This window comes from Acomys minous (assembly GCF_964271855.1).
Source record: "Acomys minous genome assembly, chromosome: 3".
NCBI lineage: Eukaryota > Metazoa > Chordata > Mammalia > Rodentia > Muridae > Acomys > Acomys minous.
Genome location: NC_140485.1, coordinates 53,924,731 through 53,947,137, shown reverse-complemented (window position 1 = coordinate 53,947,137; position 22,407 = coordinate 53,924,731). Strand labels below are relative to the sequence as shown.

General features: G+C 48.3%; 1 protein-coding gene across 1 annotated transcript in view; it reads right to left on the bottom strand.

The window, feature by feature from the left end:
• Positions 1–7,068, bottom strand: part of CRY2 (cryptochrome circadian regulator 2) — a 32,074-nt gene extending 25,006 nt beyond the window's left edge. The window contains exon 1 of the mRNA XM_084775949.1: positions 6,807–7,068. Within this exon, the coding sequence (XP_084632075.1) occupies positions 6,807–7,018 (212 nt within the window). The 5' untranslated portion in view covers positions 7,019–7,068. The remainder of the gene's footprint in view (positions 1–6,806) is intronic.
• Between the last annotated feature and the right edge of the window lie 15,339 nt (positions 7,069–22,407).

Genomic DNA, 22,407 nt, shown 5'->3' with positions numbered 1-22,407 from the left:
CTCTGAGGCTTTGTTTGGTAGGTGGCTTACTATCCAGGCCTCTCTGTCCCACAGTCCCTTGAGCCTCAAGCATGGTTTACCTGTATTGTCTATGTAGCCAAGGCTAGTCTTCAATTTGCCATCCTCCTGCCTCAACTTGAGTGTTGGGATTACAGGCATGAGACACCATACATGGCTTGGGCTGCGGGCATTTCTGATACTACAGTCCTGCACATGGTCTTGGTTGTTCCTGGGACTTTGGCAGATTGTTTACTCTTCTGGCCTGTCCATTACCCTGGCTACTAGGTTCTCATCAAGACGGGCAGGGTCTTAGGGGTGCTCTGGACAGATGCTGTGCCATGGCTGGCTGTATCACAGGGACACGGATACTCAAGAGACTCACCTTCATGGGAAGGAGAACTGGGTCGCCAGGGGACAGGGAAAGGAGGAATCTGTGCTAAGTTCTGTCAGTGTGTTATTTTAAATTAAATTAACATTTTAACCAGGTGATTATTGATGTAGTTCAAAATCCCAGTGATAAACGGGTACACAAGTGAAATGTCCTCTCCTGCTTTCCCAAGGCAGCCAAGGTCATCAGTTCGATTATGAGGCTATTATATATCCTAAGTACTTTCCCAATTGGACCCCCTCAACATATTTTGAAGGAAACGGAATCATCCCCATTTTGCAGACAAAGAAACTGACAAGAGAGGGTAGGAAATCTACCAAAGCAGATAGCTATTAAGTGACTGAGCTGGCATAGTGACCTAGGCTGATCACACTCTAAAAGCCATGTTTTCTTCTCAGTGGCCCATTTCTAAACACGTCAGTCAAGCCAGCTCTGCTCCAGGGCTGAGTCTCCTGAGCCTGGAATTCCTCTCTGACAGACACAAGCCTCATCCAGACAGTCCGTTCACATGCCCATCTTCCTCCTCAGAACCCAAGCCCGGGCAGGCTAGCTTCTTATGTCATGGTCCCTCCACAGAACCTGCTTCAGATCCCCAGCTGCATTCCCTGACTACTGGAAGCTTACAGAAGCTTGAGGGTGACAATCAGAAGTAGGCCCCGCCTACAGCCTCTGACGTACACAAAATGACACAATCCCATGGCTAATGCTGCGGGCCCACATTCCAGCAGGAGCCAAGCCCAGAGCATCACCTTAGTTAAAGAGCACAGAGGCTCCCTCACTCAAGGGGCTGAGATAAGAGACTGACAGCCTAAAGGCTGCTTTGAGTACCTCAAGTTCCCCTGCTGTGAGTTTCTGACTTAGAAAACTGGCACCCTTTGAGTGCTAAGAGACTTGCAAGCATTTTCAAATTGGTCTCCCTGGGGCCTTGTTGCTCACCCCTAGCACACACACACACAAAATAAAAATAAAAATAAGGAAGGCTCAGGGGAGCATATAGTCTCAGCCACCTGAAACAGGAGGCTCTGCTAAGCACAACCTCACACCTCAGGGCAGAGGTTCTTCCCATCAGAAGACCTCAGGACGCCCCAGCTATACACTTGAAAGGTCTTTATCTTCTTAGCTCACCACACCTCTGAGAACTTCAATCTGCAGCTACTGAGGCTGACATGCACAGGAACTTTAGGTTCTGGAGTATGTTGCAATGCGTTTTCTATAGGACTTATTTACTAAAAGGAGAGCTTCCTGCAGCATCTCTACAGCACAGATGAATAACCTTGTCTCCTCTGACAGGAAGCAGAAGGCAAAATCTGCAGCTAGTAACAAAACGAAGGTGCGATTCACAGTGGCGACAGCTACATGTTCTGAGCACTCCCTGAACGAGAAGCTACCCTACTTACATTGCGTGTGTTATTTAACTCTCAGACAACCCTGTGACGTGGACGCTATCACTGTCCCTATTTTGCAGATAAAGAAACGGGCATTCAAAGATTAAGTAACTTCCCCAACCAGCCAGCACTAGGAGCCTAGAGACCCCATAGCTTCCTACAGTCTGTTCTCAGCCACCAGGCTCCCAAGCCTCAGCAGTGAGCACACTCACTGCCCTGAGCGATGTTCACTGAGGTGGGTGGCACTACCCATGGAGCACCCAAGCTCAATTCAGGGCTAACATCTTTTCTGTAGATCTTTGCTTCCTAAAGTGTGGTATGAGGCTCAGCACATTAGCAGTACATGACCAGGAACTTGCTAGAACACACACACACACACACTTGGGTTCTATCTCAGACTGACACGATCAGAATTTGCCCTTCCCATGTCAGTACCTCGGAATTCACTCATCCATGAAAACTGAAGAAGCTCTACTGTGGGATGCACTTCACCTTGACCTTGGTGTACACGGTGCATCTTTTATTCAAATTTGTTTCTACTGGGTCCCTACTCCTGTCCCATCAGGCTATCTAGCCCTTAAGAAATGCTTACCTAGTGGAGTGGTGGTGGCCCATGACTTTAATCCCAGCCCTTGAGAGACAGAGGCTGGCAGATCTCTGAGTTCAAGGCCACCATGGTCTACAGTGTGAGTTCCAGGACAGCCAATGCTATACAGTGAAACCCTGTCTCTGAACCTCGCCTCCCCACCCCTCCTACCCCACAGCCCCCCAAAAAAGAAATGCTTAACTACTTCCATCATCTCTCCTCCCCAGGATGAACTCAGAACAGCTTCCCAGCAGACAAGAGGAAGGAGACACAGGGAGGTCCCTGGGTAGCTTCTAGCCCCCAGGCAGCCATGGACAGGGAGGCCACTGCTATGGCCAGTGCTATGGCACTGACATCAACTTTTGTATCTGCCTGGTGCAGAGCACCAAAGAACTGGAGCAAGCTGTTTCTTCAGAGTGCCACCAGACAGGCCTAGGCTTTCTTAACCAGGGAGAACTGGCCTCCCGTGCTCCCTTCAGACTCTCCCCTGCACCTGCTTACTTCTCTTTACCTCAGGAGGGGGAGAGTCCAAAGGAAAACTGCCTGGGCACTGCAGGGCTGGTGTTGGGGCTGATCCTCACCCTTGCTCTAGGTGGAGATCACATGACCAAAGTGCAGAGCACACCCCCCCAGGGAGCAGGCAGAGACCACCCTTTTGAATAGCTGTGCACCAAAATTACACAGGTCCCCTGGAGCCAAGACAGACTGAACTGAAGAAAACCAGATTGAGATTCCCAAAACTACAGAGAAAACTGCAGGAGGCTACCCCTTTAGAACAAATCAGTTACATACTTCTATTCAGGGAGACGTTCTCTGGGGACAGCAGAGGCTATATGGAGAAACACCTGGATTATTTGGTAACAGAGGGGAGGGGGTGATAGTGAATTCTTTTGGGTCCAGACTGTCCTTGACTAAATTCCTCTGCGTCAAGCAAGTTTATCTAACCATAACACAGAGGGTATTTATAGGTAGAAATTTACTTCTAAGAAATTAAGAGAGTTCAAGCCCTACAAAAAAGAATAACCCCACACTCTGTGGCAGACACCACTTCCCAAATATAGAAATACAGGGTTCCCCCCACCCCCTTTTCGAGGGTACTTAAAGAGCCCGCTCAAAGTGTTCACTACTCTTGGGCAAATGGAAATGTGCACTTGGCTTACAGAACAGTGAAGCCTCTTGCCAGGATCACAGTGTCAATAGCTCAATAGCCCAAGGAATGAAAATCTCTCTTACTAGCGACTACAGATCCCACCTCTTTCTTGCTGACCAAGTTCCCAGGCCAGCCTCTTTGATGGTCCAGCTGTAAGCCAGCTGCACTCAGCTCCCAGCACTTGGAAAGAGGCACGCTCTGTCTCACCAGATGAGAGTCCCCATCCTGTATCATTGGCTAATTTCTGAGAGAAATGGCTATGAGAGAACATACGTCTACTAACTCCTTCTGTTCCGGAAGCCCCTGAAAGAGATGCGGCATAGAGCCAGGGACAAAACAATTTCAACAGAGTAGGAGGAGAACCCTGGCTGGCATCTAAGCTGTGACAGGGAGAAGAAGGTAATTAAAAATGGATTGAGTCTGACCCATTTTTAAAATCTAGAAGCCACTCACGGCTGCCTTTTGTTCTTGCCTGCAGCACCACCTTTCTAGATACAGCAAATCTGGGGAGGGAAGGATGGAGGAAAATGGCAAATTGGTGCTAGAAAAACATCCCTGGGAGCCACATAGCTAGAACAGGCCCACAGACCTCCTACTATCACAGAGGCGATGAGTATGGCAGTCTTCTTCTGTGCCAACACATATGTGCTTAGCAGCGGCCTGCCAGCCACAAAAACTCACAGAATAACCTCTTAATTCATATCTGCATCCCCACATGATTTGAGATTTCTCCCAGGCATCTGAGCTGCCTCGTTGCTTTTCTGCTTCATCCTCTCAAAAGTATACACTGTGGTTATTTTAAGCAGATTTCATCTGCAGGGAGGGGGAGGGGGTCAGTGTAACAGAGGTGACAGATTCCGATCTCCCACTTCTGCCAGACTAACCCCACCCTTCTAGAGAGACTTCTCAGAGGAGGTTACTGAAGCAGTAGGGGGCAGGGCCATTACGCTGCAGCCTTGTTCTCTTAGACTACTCCCGAGTTCCAAATGCACCACCGGAAGATTACACATACTGTAGTTATGCAGAGTGCAGATGGAGTGTGTGTGTGTGTGTGTGTGTGTGTGTGTGTGTGTGTGTGTGTAGGTGCAACCCCTTGCCTCCAACCCCGTGGCCTTGCTCTCAAGCCATCAGGAGCAAGGGCAACGGCAGGGCTGCTGCAGTGTGCCTGCTGCCAGACTCGGGAGCAGTTACCATATTCGATCTGTTTTGTGCTATTTCACCTCGTTCTCCTAAATGCTTAAGCTAATTAGGCTTCCGGTCAATGCACTGAAGCAACACACTCCCTGTGGCTCTTTAATGCAGCACTTCTGCAGCCTGGCTGCTGTGGCTTTTTTTTTTTTTTTTTTTTTTTTTTAAAGCAACCCAGGACAGGACAAGCAATTCAGATATGGGGGAGGGGAGCCAGGATTTCAATGTGAGGCCAATATTAAAAACACACCTGTAATTTGTCCTCCATCTTATTTTGTTCATGGCATATTCATCTCCATTATGGTTGTTTGCTTGTCTTTCTCTACTCAAATGTAGGTTCTGGAGGCTGTGGAAGTACACCTGAGCTTGCTTGTTAACTGCTGTGCTTAGCAGCCGCCTGCCATCTACAAAGGCCTCACAGAATAATCTCTCAGTTAGTATCTGCATCCCCACATGATTTGAGATTTCACCCAGGCATCTGGGTGAGCCGCCTCATCCCTTTTCTGCTTAATTCTCTCAAACGTGCAACGCTACAAAAGGGTGACCCACAAAACCCCAGAAAACCAAGGTCCTAGTATATTGGAGTTCCATCAACTTTGTGGGGTTTAAAAAAAAAAAAGGTTCCTTTAAAAAAAAATCTCTACTACCATAAAGGAGTAGGCAATGTTCCCCAAAATCCCAGTAAAAGAAGAAATATCTTCATGACAACATAACAGAGTCCGATTCTATTGACTCTGTGCAGATTGGCACACTGCCAAAAGGAAGGGGAGAGCAAAGTCTGAGGCTTCGTTTAATGTCCACAGGAGAGACGGTCATTTGTCGGTGTTTGTTAAATTCAACCTCCTATCTATGGAAACTGGAGCAAGACAGAGCAATAGCTCAGCCTGAAAACAGTGTGGGCCAGCTCTCCACAGGGCTATCTTTAGTTGCTCCCTCTGTGTAAATGAGGCAGGAAGGGGCATTTAATGGACATGCTACTAGGAACACTGGCTCTCCTAGCAGGGTAAACCCCTCTTGGAGAGGAAAGGATAGGGTGCCGAGAGCCACTGTCTCCTGGAAATCACCCTGCTCATCTGTGCAACAAGGCCATAAGCAAACATCTCTCATAACAATGCAAACAAACCAAGGTACTGCTGGGAGGCATTTAAAGAGTGACAGGTACATGATGTATCAAGACTTCTTGTTTCTGAATACTGGTTACAGAGAAAATACATCAGCCACCAATTCATTAATTGTGTCGCACAATGCTGGGAACAGACTCAACCTCCTGGAACAACCTCCTCATGACAACAGGAGGAAGGGCTAATAAGTGATGCTGTCCTCTTTGAATATATATATATATATATATTTTTTTTTTGGAAAGTTATAACTACAGAAAGGATCCTTTCAGGTGAGTTAAGGGGGCAGCCTGGGAGACAGCTCAGCAGGTAAAGGCACCTGCCTCCTTCCTCCACGCCGGACAAGCTAAGTTTGATCCCTGGAACCATATGGTCAACGGAACCCACGAGTCCTCTTAACTCTATACACTGCCATGGCATGTTCTTTCCCATTAAATGTAAAGTAACAACAACAATAAAATAACAACAACAACAACAATAATAACAAAGCAGCAGCAACAACAACAATAATAAATTAGTAAGAACTGAACTGCTCTGGAAATCAAGACGCAAACTGCCGCCACCAGAAGATGCCCTTGGGGTCTTTTTAATACTGGCTAATGCTAAGCTAGGGTCCCTAATCACCGCCCCGGGCTGTCTTGTGTAGGTAGGTTACCCGAGAAGGGAAAAGGGAGGGGGAAGGAGATTCAAACAAATCCGAGGCTTAGAGAAGTCCTTTGCGGGGTCCAGCGAGGGGTTCCTTCTCTTGAAGAAGGCTTTTCGCCCCTCCCACGGCACGCCCCTAAAAGCCCAAGACCAGAAGTCCCCATTCTGCCAGGGACTGGCAGCAGGTCGACTTCGCGTTTCTGACGAGAGTCTCGTCAGCACAGAGGGGTCGTGACCTCTGTCCCTCTGCCTGTCTGGCAGTTCAGGGCAGGCAACGCAGGCCGCAGCTGCCAGGCTCGGGGTGGCCCGCTCAGCGTTAGCACCCCACAGCACAGGGCTCCCTCACCTCCATCGGTTGATGCCCACGGACGAGGAGGCCGCGAACCACGGGTCGAGGATGTAGACGCAGCGCACACAGCGTGCCCCGCGCACGGCCGCTAGCAGCGCGGGGTTGTCGTGGAGCCGTAGTCCTTTGCGGAACCAATGCACCGAGGACGCACCGTCCGCGCCCATCGACTGCGCGGGGACCGTCGCCGCCACCACAGCAGCCGCCGCCATCGCCGCCCGGACTGGGTCCCTGTCTGCCGCTCCGCCTCTGACCACACCGTGGGTCCCGCCCAGTGCCCGCCCAGCGACCTATGATGCAGCCTCTCCCTGGCACGGCTCCACCCCCAGGAGTCAGGGGCGCCTCTGTGATTGGGTAGGACCCTCTCTCTGTACCATTGGCCGACAGCGCCGGCGCAGGCTCCGCCCTCTCACGTTCCCACCATGTGTGGTTCCCGTTTGGTAGTCACCCTCCCGGTGACGCAGGATGGCGCTGCCACCCGCCCCGCGTGGGCTGAGCCTGGAGGGACCCCGCGTCTCCTACGCATTTCGCGTTCCCGGCCTGCTTCTGGGAAGGGCAGGGGTTGCGATGACTCCGGCCGGTGGCTTGACAGCCCTGTCACCAGGTCCTTTCTTGCTTTTCGCTGTACTGTTCTGTTCACATGCCAGGCTGAGCGTGGTTGCCTTACACAAACTGTCCTATTTTCTATTCTCATCTCGTCCCGGTTACGTTCGTTCCATGAAACGGATGCTTGTTAGTCTTATTCTGCAGATGAAGCAAGCTTAGGGCGCCCCAGTTTGAATGACTTGCGCAATACCATGAATCCAGTAAGATTCCGCTCCGAATCTTCCGGTTTCAAAGTATCTGCTTTTAAACCCATTTTCTTGCCAAGAATCTTGGCATTTGCATGCAGCACGGCATAAGAACGAAGGAGCCCTTGTATGCGGCAGAAGTGGGTTTGGGAGAAAGGGCTAAGGGTTGTGGGTTGAGGCAATAATTATCCCCTCAGATGATTTTTTTTTTTAGCTTCCTGTTTAGTAGACAGAGTGCCATTATTGTGCACAAAACTCTGAACTGGATTCCATGTGGGAATCAGAGATGTGGAGGGCAATATCCCCCTATCTCTCTCTCCTTTGGGAGCCCTTTGATTCTTTGGAGATTCTAGCACAGAGTTCGCTGGTTAATGGAGTCAGCAAGTGTTGCACGCACGTGGGCTAAGATGGCCTAGTTGGGCTGGAGTGCTGGAGCTAGTAAGTGGAGAACTGTTTTAACTTGTTCTTGTGTTGGTCCCATGCTTAGAACCCTTTCCCATCTTGGGAGTGAGCAATGAAAGAATCTAGAACGTAGTCAGCAAGTTAAGGGCACTAATTGCCGTCACTCTCCAGCCAGAGCGTCATTACCATCCTGTCATTTCCAGGGCTTTGGATGTGCTGTTCCCTCACATAAATCATGCGCGCCCCAGCCCGCAGCTTTCGTATCTCCTGCTTTCCCAGTGACAGCTGTCGTTTCCCAGCTTGCTGGGCCCCCAGCCTTCAAGATGCCTCATCTCATCTGGGGCTTTGTTTGATCTCTGGCCTTAGCATGGAGTACTGGAATGAGTTAGCTTTTGTATGTCTGCACCGTCAGACTCTACGCCCTGGCGTGCAGGAGCCTCGGCAACAGGCAGCCGCGTTTCCCAGCTCTAGCTCGGTACTTGGCACTGAAGGGTCACATGAGTGAAGAGTAAGAGCCTAGACTGGCCAGAGCCTGGAAGTCTATCCCAGCCTTTGCCTGACTCCCAGCCCTTTGAATCCCTTCTGCAGGTGCTTAATGAGTGCGCTGATGCTCCCCTATTAATTTTCTTTTAAAAGTTTAAAAAATTTTTTTTGTTGTTGTTGTTCATTTTGGTTTGTGGAGACAGGGTTTCTCTGTCTAACATCCCTAGCTGTCCTGGACTTGCTTTGCAGACCAGGCTGGCCTCAAACTCACAGCGATCCTCCTGCCTCTGCCTCCCGAGTGCTGGGGTTAAAGGCGTGTGCCACCACGCCCGGCTTTTTTCATTATTTTTTATTTCCTGTTTAGCTGTGTGTCTGTGTGTCTGACTGTGTGCCCCTGAGGACAGGTGACTAATGGACTCAAGAAGAGAGTGTTTCCCGGAGCTGGAGATACAGGCTATGGCCAGCCTCCCGATGTAGTTGCTGAGAACCAGCACAAGTCAGGTCCTCTGCAAGAAAAGTTCACACTCGTAATCACCCCCACCCTCAATTCCTTTTCTTTTGAGGCACTGTACTCCTTTCTTTTCTTATCTCCTCAGGTCCCCACAATATTGAGGGCTTGTCAGAAAGAGAATAAGGAGGTGGTCTCTCACAAATGGTCTTTCAGGGAGTAAAGTCTTCTCTTCGCCCCCTCTCTCCTCAAGACCCCATAATGCTGTGTCTATAAACTGTGAGCTCTCTGCAGTCAGGGGCTGCCCTATCTCATTTATAAAGAGCCTGATTCTGCTTGCTTCCGTGTGACCCTGGACGAACTGGTTGATCTGTCAGTTGTTATTACTTAATTTACTTTTATTATTTTACGTATGTATATGTTTGTCAGTAGATGTCTGCGTGTGGGTGTCAGCGAGACCAGAAGAGGGCATTGGATTCCTTGGAGCTGGAGGTACACGGGATTCTGAGCCACCTGATGTGGGTGCCGGGGACCAGACCCTGGTCCTCCAGAAAATTAGTGTCTTGGTTACTGTTCTCTTGCTGTGACAAAACACCGAAACCAAAGCAGCGTTTAGAGCACTTAACTTGGGGGTTCATGGTTCCAGAAAGAGTTTATGGCCATCACAGTGAGGACAGATGGCGGCAGGCAGGCAGACAGGCATGGCAGGCAGGCATGGCTCTGGAGCTCGCTGGGAGCTCACATCTGAACCACAAGCATGAGGCAGAAAAGGCAGGCTAACTGGGAGCGGCTTCAGCTTTTGAAACATCGAAGCCCAGTCCCAGTGACACACCTTCTGTCACGGGGCCACACCTCCTAATCCTTCCCAGACAGTTCTGCCGACTGTGGACTAAGCCATTCAAGCATTTGAGCCTGTGGGAGCCGTCACATTGAAACCACCACAAAACAAGTCATCCTTTCAACCACTGAGCTGTCTCTCTGGCCGCTGTCACGTTCTAAATAGGCACAGCAGGCCGTGGTAATAGTTGCTTGGACACAGCGAACAGCTGCTATTCTGGAAAGCAGGCTCTGCATCCAATTTTACCTTCCTTGCAATTTCCAGGCCTTTTCTTACACAAAACATGTATTCCATAAGTGACCCAGTGAATGAAACTTTTATTCATTAAAACAACAAAAACAATGTTAAAGCAATAATGAAAAACAAAGATAAGCCTAAGAACTCAGTTATTTCTCATGGGCCCTGTCCATAAACATCTAAGGCAGAGGGAGGGATGCCGTGGCCTAAACTGCTTGTGAGTGGTTCCATCTTGCTGTGTCATTGTCTTTGTTTTGTGTGGCTTACGTATTCAGGTTGATATGGATGACTCATCCTACAGATTGGCTGCCTAGTGCTTGGTAAATGTACCTTGGCAACATTCAAGGACCAGGAAGTCAGCCCTGCACCTGAAAGGATACTGCAGGCCAAAGTCCACTTGGGGATTTTGCGCCTTAAAACCAGTATGGAGGGCACACAGATCTGCACATGACTAAAGAAGCAGAAATCTTAATTCTGCTTCGGCCACCTCAGAGCTCCCCACCTCCCTGTTTACAGGGGCATCGAAATACGGCTAAGCTCTCGCTCAAGGCAGAAAAGAAAGACTGAAAGGGAGACCTCGGTAGTCAAGGTAGCAGGCCAGCCAGAAAGTGCTGCCTTCCCTGAAGATCTTTAAGACCAATTAGTCTTGCTTTGCTTGTTTCCTTTGGCCAAAGTCCTCTGTTGTGAAAACTTTCGCTTTGGACGTGCCCTTTTATAAATATGCGGTGATTGGTGGAAAGGTGACCACGCAGAGAGCGGGACATGCGTGGCGAGATTGAGGTGCTTACGCCCTCTAGTGGTGGGACTTGGAAAGCACGGGTCCGTTGGCGCTCTTGCCTTAGTGCAGCCTCCCAGAATACAAGCAAACCTAGGGACCAGGGGGGGAAAAAAATCATCCTTTCAACTACTCAGTTTGAGAAGTCTCAAAGCTTTTTGGAAGCACGGAGTATAACGCTAGACTCTCTTAGCTCCATCATTAATTAGTAAATGGCGTACTAGGGCAAGCTTCTTAATTTCTCCATGCCCCCTTCATTTGAAAAACAAAGACAATAGCTAACTGGTGGTGACCTTTTAATCCCAGCTCTCCGCAGGCAGGCCACGCGAATCTCTGAGTTCGAGGCCAGCCTGGTCTATAGTGAATTCCAGGACAGCCAGGCCTACATAGAGAAACCTTGTCTTGAAAAACAAAAAACAAAGCAAAAAAGAGTGAGACGAGGAGAGTGACAGATGTAGTATAGGATAAAAGCGAGGTAAATAAACAAATGGCTGGTAATTGAGACTCCAGAAACAGAACATAAGAATATGTGAAAAGGCTGGGCGGTGGTGGCACACTCCCTTAACCCCCGCACTTGGGAGGCAGAGGCAGACTAATGGTTGTGAGTTCGAGGCCAGCCTAGTCTACAAAGTGAGTCTAGGACAGCCAGGGCTATTACACAGAGAAACCCTGTCTCGAAAAACAAACAAACAAGACCCTGTCTCGAAAAAAAAAAAAAAAAAAAGAAATAAATAAAGAAAAAAGAAAGAAAGAAAGAAAAACAAACAAACAAAAAGAGTTTGTGAAAAGTGGCTGAAGAGTTGGCTTAGCCGTTGCAGGGAGTTCCGGTTTAGTGCCCAACACCCACAAAATGGCTCACAGCCATTTATAACTCCAGTTCCAAGGGATTTATGTCATCTTCTGGCCTTTGCAGGCACCAGGCACACAAATGGTGCACACACACATACATGCAAGCAAAACACAAAACTTTTTTTTTTTTTTTGAGAGACAGGATTTCTCTGTGTAGCCTTGGCCATCCTGGACTCCCTTCATAGACCAGGCTGACCTTGAACTCACAGCGATCCACCTGCCTCTGCCTCCCGAGTGCTGGGATTAAAGGCATGCACCACCACGCCTGGCCTACAAAACTTTTTTTTTCAAAGATTTATTTATTTATTATGTATACAGTGCTCTGCCTGCATGACAGAAGAGGGCATTAAATCACATTATAGATGGTTGTTAGCCACCATGTGGTTGCTGGGAACTGAACTCAGGACCTTTGGAAGAACAGCCAGTGCTCTTAACCTCTGAGCCATCTCTCCAGCCCACACAAAACTTTTTTTTCTTTTCTTTTCTTTTTTTGGTTTTTTGAGACAGAGTTTCTCTGTGTTAATCTTAGCTGGCTGTCCTGGACTCTCTTTGTAGACTAGGCTGGCCTTGAACTCACGTCAATTCACCTGCCTCTGCCTCCCAAGTGCTGGGATTAAAGGTGTGCAACATCATGCCCAGCTTCACAAAATTCAATCACATAAAATAAAAATTTGAACATTTTATTCCCGACATGATGTCTTCGTGAAGGGGGAAATGGTTTTCTTATAATGGTAATAGATCAACCAGGTACCCTAGTGTAAAACAAACAAACAAACAAAAAACAAAAACAAAAGGAGAAACTTGAGTGTAATTTTGACACTTACAGGAGCTGACTCTCTATGCCTAGTGAGCTAACTAAAACAGTGGACAACTGCTTCACTGTTTGGGGATGCAGATAATAATTTCCTGAATAAGACATGAAAACCATCCATTCAGGGAAAGGTGAATTAGCTGGAGCTGTAAATTACATTAAGCTTAAGAACATTTACTTATCAAAAACAATAAGAGGGGCTTAGCAGTTAAGAGCACTCAATGCTCATGCAAAGGCCCTGAGTTCAATTCCCAGCAACCACATGGTGGCACACAACCGTATATAATGAGATCTGCTGCCCTCTTCTGGTGTACAGATGTACATGCAGGCAGAACACTGTATACATAATAAATAAACAAATAAATAAATACATATTTTAAAAAACAAAACAAACAAACGAAAAACCAATAAGAAAGTTGGAAAACAGACTACAGAGTGGAGGAAGATATGGCAGCCCCAAATAGCCCCAAAAGAGCTCAAGTCTGAAAGATGAAAGACTAGCCTAGGTCACACAGGGAGAATCTGTCTCAAAACAAAATGAAAGAGCTCCACCCAGAGCACTGGAAGAACGTCTCATCCAGAGGCTTGGCTTGCGCTCTCCACACAGGCAAGCACAGAATGCGGGGTGCCGTGGAGACAGCTGCTTCTGTCCTTGAGCAATGGCATGCTCCCCCTCTTCTGTGCAGCTACCTCTCCACCTTGATTCCTGCTTGCTGGCCACTCTGGTGTGCCCCCCTCCCCCCCACCCCCCGCCCCCTATTTCATTTTCTTTCTTCTTTTTCTAATGGTTGGTTTGTTGAGTTTTTAAGAAAGTCGCACGAAGCCTAAACTGATCTTGTTTTTCAAACAAACAAACATTTTTTATGTCTATGTATGTCTGCCTGCGTACGTCTGTATATGCCACAGGCATGCAGGAGTTTACAGAAGCCAAGAGGGTGCCAGATCCCCTGGAGCTGGAGTTCCAAGCAGTTGTGAGTTGTCATGTGGGTGCTGGGAACTGAACCTTGGTCCTCTGCAGGCCTAGACTGGCTTTGAACTCAGTAAGCATAGGACGATGACTTCTGAGCCTCCTGCCTGCACCTCCCAAATGCTGGAATTACAGGTGTGCACCACCACATGCAGTTTTTTTTGTTATTGTTGTTTGGTTGTTTGCACACACACACACACACACACACACACACACACACATAATGGTGGCTCAAAACCAGGGCTTTATGCATGCCAGGCAAGCACTCTGCCAACTGAGCAATGTGCCCAGCCCCTTCTCATTTTCTGTGTGTGAGTTATGCACAACACTAACCATGTTGCATCGTCTCCCATAGAAACCCTATTTCCATCAAAGAACAGGCCACTGTTCCTTCCTGCCCTGCCCAACACCTTAGTTACCACTGCTCTGTTGCCAGTTCCTGAAAACCAGTCCCCCTCACATATGTGGAGGGACACAACACCTGCCCGTTTGTGTCTGCTTTTATCCATTCAGCATGTTTCCAAGTCTCAGCCATGTGTTTTCCTCTGTGGATGGGTAGATACAGCCATATGCCATACCAAGAAGGATGGGACAGTTGTAGACCTCACAGAGTACAAAGATCATCCTAAAGAGTATAACGGAGCTGATTAGTCCCTGCCAGCCAGTGATGCCATGGCCTGCATCACATGGAAGCACAAGGCTCCCCCATGGCGCTTCTGGTGTAAGCCAAGCATCGTGCCATAGTCATGACGTGGGATAACGATGATGAAGGACCACGATGGTCTCTGTGTCTTTTACACTATACTTTGTGCCATACTCACCCTCCATACAAAAGGGGGTCTCAGCCTCACACACCTGGTAAAACAGGAAGCCTTGATGAGGGAGTAACTTCAGCTCTCTGTAAGTGATGAGGTCACCCAATGGGGCCATTCTTTTCCAGAACAAGCTTTTATCATGAAGTGGCGCACGGCTGTGGTCCACTGTATGTGTGCAGCGTGTTTTGTTCCACAAGTGCTCTGCTGACAGGCACAGTGCTGTACCCACTTTGGGAGTTTGTGTGTAGCACCACTGTGAGCATGAGCAAGCGCTGCTGTGAGTATCAGCACCCTTCTTTGCAGGCAGCTCTATTGAGACGTAGCATCTATGTCAAAAAAAAAATGCACTCATTTAAATGTACAAGTCAAAGCTTTTATCATAGCCAGAGCTGTGCAGCCGCCTCCGCCATCTAATTTTAGAGCATCTCCTCTCTCCTCCCACCTCAGAGGGAGGGAGTGACAGTCTGAGGCAGCCACTCATCTATTTCCTGTCTCTGGAGGTTTGCCAATTCTAGGCATTTCACATAAACACGATCATATACCAAGTCTGTGCCTTTTTCTTTCTTTCTTTCTTTCTTTCTTTCTTTCTTTTTTTTTTTTTTTTTTTTTGAGACAGGGTCTCATGTGGCCTGAGCTGGCTGTAGCTAGCATTAAGCTTGCTGTGTAGCTCACGATAACCTTAAACATCTGGTCCTTCTGCTTCTACTTCCTGAGGGTGACAATTACATGTGAACCATTAGTGTGCACCACAGCACTGTTTTATGCGATGCTGGGCATCAAACCCCAGGCTTCATACGTGCTAGACAAGCAGTTTACTAACGCAGACACATAGCCTGTCCCCAAATGACTTAATTTAGCATAGTATTTGAAGGCTGATCTACTGCTACTTGCTTATGCCATGGGCAACTGGCTCAGTGTAGAAGCAAGGATTTCCCAAGGCTCTTGGCAATCTCCAGCAGGCCAGAGGGCTGTTGGTGGCTTGTGTGCTTGCACTCTTCAAAAACGTATTAACAGCCTTATGTACACTAGTCACTTAGCCAGTAGCAAGTGATGAAACACACTGGATGTGGCTGACATATGCTTGTAATCTCAGCAGGCAGGAGGTGGAGGCAGGATGGTTCAAGGCCATGTCCCAGCTACATAGGAAATTGGAGGCCAGCCTTGGATCCATGAGCCCCTGTTTCAAAAAACAAAATGCCAGAGGTCCCAGAAGCTGTACAGGGCCACAGAGCTGGCAGGGGCCGAACTGAGGTCTCACTCCAGGCAGTCTGGCTCCAGAGGCTGAGGTGCACAGAGGAAGGAGATTTTCTCCCACAGTATAGACCTGGCTCTGGCTTCTGTCTTCCCCCACAGGCTCTGCATTTACTTGGCCAACCCTCAGCAAGTGCAGGGGAGTAGAGGCTGCCTCCTTTTACCAGCTACCCCAGGGCTGTTCTACCAGAGCCCCTATGGGCATTCGCTTCCGCATGTCTGCCCACCCTGCCACCCTGGGACAGACTCCACCCATGTCTGTGGGCTTTTCTGTTGCCTCTCAAACAAAACTTTTCTCCATTTTAAGGCCAGTGCAGCTTTCTGTTGTCCCTCCCTCCTTCCCTGCTCTCCTTTTGCAGTTTTATTGAGTTATAATTAGCAAATAAAAACTTTATACATTGAAGACATATAATGTAATATTCTGGTGCCTGAATATGGTGTATATATATGTATGTGTATATATATATATATGTGTGTGTGTGTATATATGTATATATATAATCTTTTTGTTAGTGGCAAGGATATTTAAGATTTACTCTTAGCAAATTACAAGTATATAATGTTATATTATTAATTATGGTTGTCATTTCAGAGTCTTTCTTTCTAACCAAATTTCCTCCCTCACTAAGTCTGTGTTTATTTTTATTTTTATTTTATTTAACAGTGTGAGCTGGGATCAGAATAAGACAGTAGGTACAGCAGATGAAGAAAAGAGGAACACTGCAGGTAGAGGGAGCATCAGGGAAATGGTCCTGAGGTGGGTGTCCATCGAAGATGGATGTCACAAGGCTGGGGTTCATGATCAAATAAGTACCAGTCAAGCACTCCTGGCCACGTGCTCATCCATTTTCAGGTGGAGCTGCCTCCATTGCAGCAGCAAAATGACCAACCAAACCCTCCCTTCTGCAAAGAAGAGGAAAATCATGGAGGATTCTCTCCGCCGTATCTCCCCAACTCACACTGACCAGAGCTGCTTGCTTGACAATACCCAGACCAACATGCAGGGCTTACTGAAACTCATCGACAGCAATTCACCCCCGGGGCTGGGGCAGGGCCTGCCTGCTGGGAGCCATGATAGGTGCTCTCTCAGCAGGACGAGGGAATTGTGGGTAGACTGCAGTGCTGCTACCAACTGACTTCTCTACCTATGAGTTAGGATTAAGTATGGTATAATTATGGTTATGAGGCCTGGGGGATTTGGGGAGCAAACTGATAGGCTAGACTCCACTGTCTCACCCTCTCAGGACAAATCGTGATGTCCCCCTCCAAGCGTTCCTCAGGATAAAAGCCAACCTTATGTTTGTTCCTAATTCAAACTGTTATCACAGAGGCAACACCAACCACAGAACTGGCCTCTCAGACTCCCTGACAAGTAGCAAGGAGACAGTTAAGAAGGCTGTGGAACACCCTGTGCCTCTACACACACACACACATACACACACACACACACACACACACAGAGAGAGAGAGAGAGAGAGAGAGAGAGAGGGAGAGAGGGAGAGATGGAGCCTGGAATTGTTTAGTGCTGCAGAGAATAGTAGAAGCAGCCAGAAAGATCTTTCTGGAAGCTTGTCTCTTGTGGAGGTGGGGAAAGAAGGGCATGCTAACTAGGACAGGCAGCCATGGTGACCTCTGACTTACAGACCTGCTTTCATCTCTGCCCATGGGTCCTGTGTGCTGCTCAACCTCTCACAGATGTGGCAAGCTTTCAAAGAACGCAAATGCCAAGAAAGCCCCACACCCTGGGCTGCCGCCAGCCTGTAAGTTTGCCACATGGCCTATATGGCATCGTATGACTTGTGTTCCCTTTAAAGAGCAGGAGACTGCACATAAGGTTTCAAATTTCTGACTTCTCCTGCAAAATGAGAAGTTCTAGCAGTTTAGGCCTGCTGTTGTTTGGAGATGGTGCACACCCACGGTACCATGTAACATGTGACACACCAGGATCGCTTTTGCCAGATGTCATGCTGTCAAAATCTTCCAGTCATCAGAACAGGAGTCAATGACCCTGTAGTCTTTATGTATTGCCCGGAATTAGGCATTTTGATAGGGTGATACAAAATGGACTGAGACAGGGCCACATGCTCAAATGACAAAGAAGGACAAGACTGGGCAGCTGGCCCTCCAGCCCAGAACTGTCCACTTCACTGCATGTATGTAACTGGCGGTGCCTGCTGGCATCTTCATTAGGATTTCATGACCACGTCATTTACGTTCATTTTCCCAAGATGGCAGCGGGAGGGACGGAGTAGAGATACATAGGGGATTTGAGGACAGAGGATCAGTTCTCTCCCAGCAGGCTAGGTGCTGCCCTGGCGGGCCTCTCAGCTGAATTCCTCAGGTCCAGGTGACAGAGGGGATAAATCTGTACCGAGTCACACCACTTTTCTTCCGTGAGCAAAATCATATCTACTGCTTCTCCACGGCCCGCCAAGCATGCCACATGAGCTGTCTCGTCCTGTTGTTACCAGGGAAATTGGGGTCTCTACTTAGGATTCTCAGTCTAGTTAATAAAATGGTTGAGAGGCGGGAGAGATGGCCTAGTGCTTAAGAGCACAGGCTGTTTTTCCATAGGACCCAGGTACAATTCCCAACACTAATTTGGAAGTTCCTAACTCCAGCCCCAGGGAATACAACGCTCTCTTCTGGTCTCCTTTGGCACTGGGCATGCACGTGGTGCATAGATATACATGCAAGCAAGGCATACATAAGAAGTAAAATAAATAAATAAATAAATAAATAAATAAATATTTTCTTCTCCCTCTTCCTTCTTCTTCTAGAAAACCTGGCAGACTCATGAAGCTATTTGGTTATGGCCCTGTAAGAGACTGTACCAGGAGGCAGGAATTCTGGGAGGGAAAAGTGTATTTTATTGAAGGGATAATTCTTCTTCCGAGCTCTTCAACTTGGTGTAAGATGGATCCGCTTTCCTGAGAGCAGTTCTTGGAGACTGACCTGCCCACTTGAAATGTTAGGTCTTCTTCCAGGCTAGAGAGTTTCTTTTCTTTTAATAGGTCTTCCCCCCCACCACTATGACCCTGTCACTTCTCTGCCCTATTGAAGAGGGATTAGTGTCACCCTCCTCTACAGATGAGGCAGACAAGGTTCAGAGGGGTTAAGACAATTGCTTACAGTCACAGCTGAGATGTGGCCAGGAAACCAAGGCTGCAGCAGTGAGATGGTCAGGAAAATAGATGAAGGAACAGGGGTTCTCTATGGTGTGGCTCTCAATGTCCCCCAGAGGTCAACCATAAGTTGGATGCTTGGTTACCATGGAGGTAGAACACTTAGGCGGCAGTGCAGTAGTGCGTAGTGAGAGATCTTTAGTTAATGAGGGTGAGCACCTCCTAGCTATGAGGCGAGTGGTTTTGATTTCTTTCCATTATCCAGCCAGGATGTGCTGCCTCTCCACAGGCCCAAAGCTGGGCCTTTAATCAGGGACTGAAAACTAAAAAATGGTGAGCAAAAACACACCCTGTCTTGAGTCTTACTATATAGCCTGGGAGAGCCCCAAATGTTCTCTCCTCTTGCCTCCTCCTCCTGAGTGTGAAGATCAGAGGCAGAGCTACCCTGCCCAGCCACCATTTCTGTTTGTGAGTTGATGAACTCAGGTATTAAGTAAGATGGTGATTGAAAGCTGCTTGCTCAGCCAGACTGTAACGTGGGCTCAGCTAACTTCAAAACTTAGATGTTCAAAGAGCTGGCCGTGATGGCAAACTGTTTTGACCAACAGTTTTTGTTTTTGTTTGTGTTTTTTTTTTAAGATTTGGTATTTGAGGCTGGAGAGATGGCTGAGTTCAATTCCCAGAAGCCACATGGTGGCTCACAACCATCTGTAATGAGATATGGTGCCCTCTTCTGGCATGCAGGCACACATGCAGGTGAAACACCGTATACATAATAAATAAATAAACCTTAAAAAAAAAAAAGAGCGGGGTCGGGGGTGAGAGTGGGGAGGAGGCTGGAAAAAAATGGCTCAGTGGTTAAGAGCACTGGCTGCTCTTTCAGAGGACTTGGGTTTAATTCCCGGCAGCTCACAACTGTCTGTAACTCCAGTTCCAGGGGATTTGACACCTGAAATAAGTTATTTATATATATAAAAAAAAGATACAGTATTTGGGGACTTTTGCAGAGTCCCTTGGTCCTGGATTTGCCACCCAGATGACAGAGGGTGATTTGGTTACAGTTTGCTATGGCAAGGGAGTTGGCCACCTCTACAGTAGCTGGTAGAGACTGGAAGGCAGGCGGAGGGGGAGAGAGAATGCCTGCTGGGAAGACACAGGAAGACTTCAGGGGTGCCATCCTTGGACAAGTGGACCTGGGGGCACTGGCAGCATGCTAACTAGAGGTGGGCAGGCTAGGAGGCGGCAGGTGCTGCCTTGGAAGTGTTGATGGTGGAGGTAGAGCTAGGGAAGAGACCGAGTCTCACTGTCCTGGGCCAGCACTGCGGAGGTAGCTGGTTTTTGAGCCCGATGGCCACTCTCTGTGTGTTCATGGAGAGTCTCGGTGTGCAGAGAGGGAGCCTGCTCTGGGTTGCACACTATGCTAACCTCTCTGTATTGGGGAACCTTCATCTGGGACATGGAGATTTTATTAGAATCCGAGGCACAAATGTCAGTGGTTAGACTAGTGCTTGGTATGTGCTGAGCACTCAGCAGGCTTTGCTAATCAGTTATTATCATGCGTGTGTGTTTATGTGTGGAGGCTAGGAGCCAACCTTAGGTGTCACCCGATATTTTCTTTGCGAGAGGTTCCCTTACTAGGGCCCACGGTGCCAATAAGGGGAGGCTGGCCAGGGATCTACCTGTCTCTGCCTCCCCAGATGGGATTACAGATGTGAGCTACTATACCTGGTTTTGTTTTGTTTGTTTAAACATTGGTTCCAATGATGGTCCCTGTGTGTGTGTGTGTGTGTGTGTGTGTGTGTATGGCAAGCACTTTGTTGACTGAGCCAGCTCCCCAGCTCCATAGCTCCTTTTATTTTTATTTTATTTAAAGAGAAAAAAAATCCTCTGCAAAGCATAGGGGGACTCAGGAAGCCTACAAATCTGGTAGGTATGGCTCTGGTTTTGACACACTGCCCTCAGCACCTCAGGGCCTCCTGGGCCTCAAGCTGCACAGAGGAGTCCAGAACTAGGCTCTGGCTTCCAGACTCCTCCCTATCTCCAATACGAACAGTTTCCAACAGGCGTCAGTCACAGTCGGCTAGGCACCCCATCCTAAAGCCTGTGTCCTTCCCTCATCCCCTCACAGCCAAGCTCCTGGCTCATTTGGACCACTGCTCCTACACTTCAGGCACCATGTCCCTGTCCCCAGTCCCTCTAGTTTCAAGTCTCAATTAGTCCTTTCTCAGAAGGCGAGGGGTGGGGTGGGGGTGATAGGTGCATGCGGGGAGCGCAGCGTCCTTACATGCTTCATGCTGTTTAACAGAATAGTAGAGAAGGGGTGGGTTCTAAAGAACAAGACTTATTTCTTACAGACCCGAAGGCCGTGGAGTCCAAGGTCAAGGGGGCAGAGTCTAGTGAGAGCTTTCTTGCTTTATCATTCCATAGCAGAGGGTGAGAGGTGAGAGAAAGAGAGAGAGGCAGGGAGAAAAACAGAGACAGGCAGAGATGCACAGAGAAACAGGGGAACAGAGAAGACAAGAAAAGGCTAAACTCATTTTATGTGAACCTACTTCTGCTGGCATATGATTAGTTTTGTCAGTCTGATACAGACTAGAGTCACTTTTCCATCCCTTATCTTCCTCAACTGCAAAGCAATGGCTTTTGGCAAGTTCATTTGGGGTTTGGCATTTCTGAACAGACAAAGATCAAGTCTGAAAAAATTAAAACATTTGTGGGCCTCATGTTCTACCCGTCAGCGTCTACTATAGGCAGTATCTCAGGATGGGGTGCTGGACTACTGTCCCAGCACCCTGACAGGGTCCATTGCAATGGCCTGGGTGACATCTGACCCAGTCATACCCATCTACAAGACACACCACCCAGATGTGAGAAAAGGTACATCCATAGGGTGCTCTGATTGGTAGGAGCACCCTCTGCTGGTGGCTTCAGAATTCTGGTTGCTGACTTTTTGTCAGTGTGGCTTTTTGGAGCCTACAATTAGTCTATAAGGAATTACAGTTTCCTTCAAATAACCCACCTCACATCCTAGGCTAGTGTGTTAGGAATCTATTGCTGTATGTTAATTTTCCCCCACAATTTAGAGGCTTAGGACAACCCGAGATTTCTCCAGATGTGGGTTGGGTGATTCTGCTGGCGTTGTAGAGGGGTGCCGGGAAGGGCTACTGGCTTGGTGGTGGTGGTGGGGTTGCTCACCTCCCTGGGGCCCTCAATGCTCACGGTGTACCCAGGAAGCAGAAACTCCCATCTAACACTACAGAAAGCCTCCTTTGCCCTTGGCACTTGCAGCCCAACAGTCTTCTGGGAGGAGTGACTGAATCATAAGGTCAGTGTTGATTCAAGGACCCAATACACTTGGGCATCCCATTCATATGACCTGCTGTTGTGAGCTGACACCTCTGAAGCTGGGAGCCACAATAATCTCTCCCCGCTCAAGCTGTCAGGTACTTGGTCATACAATGAACAGGCTTACATAGCTTTGACCCTCTTCCTCATCTGAAAGAAAGGCCAGGCACGTTAGGTTCGGGGAGCAGGTATTCTGTTGAGCCTCAGCTGTGTGACAGGCACTGAGGCAGGTGGTAGTGCAGGTGTTGCAGGAGGCTGAGCTCTCCCTCTGAATTCTGCTACTTCTTTATCACAAACCTCTCTGAGCCTCAGTGCCCTCATCTGTAAAATGGGGGCATCAGTGATAGATCCCACCCCGACAGGAGGAAGGCTGTGAAGCTGAGTAACAGATGCACTGCACACAGCCAGGAGCAGTCGGTACTTATGAAAAGGTGAACTCTGGCAACCCACTTCCCAGAGTGAGA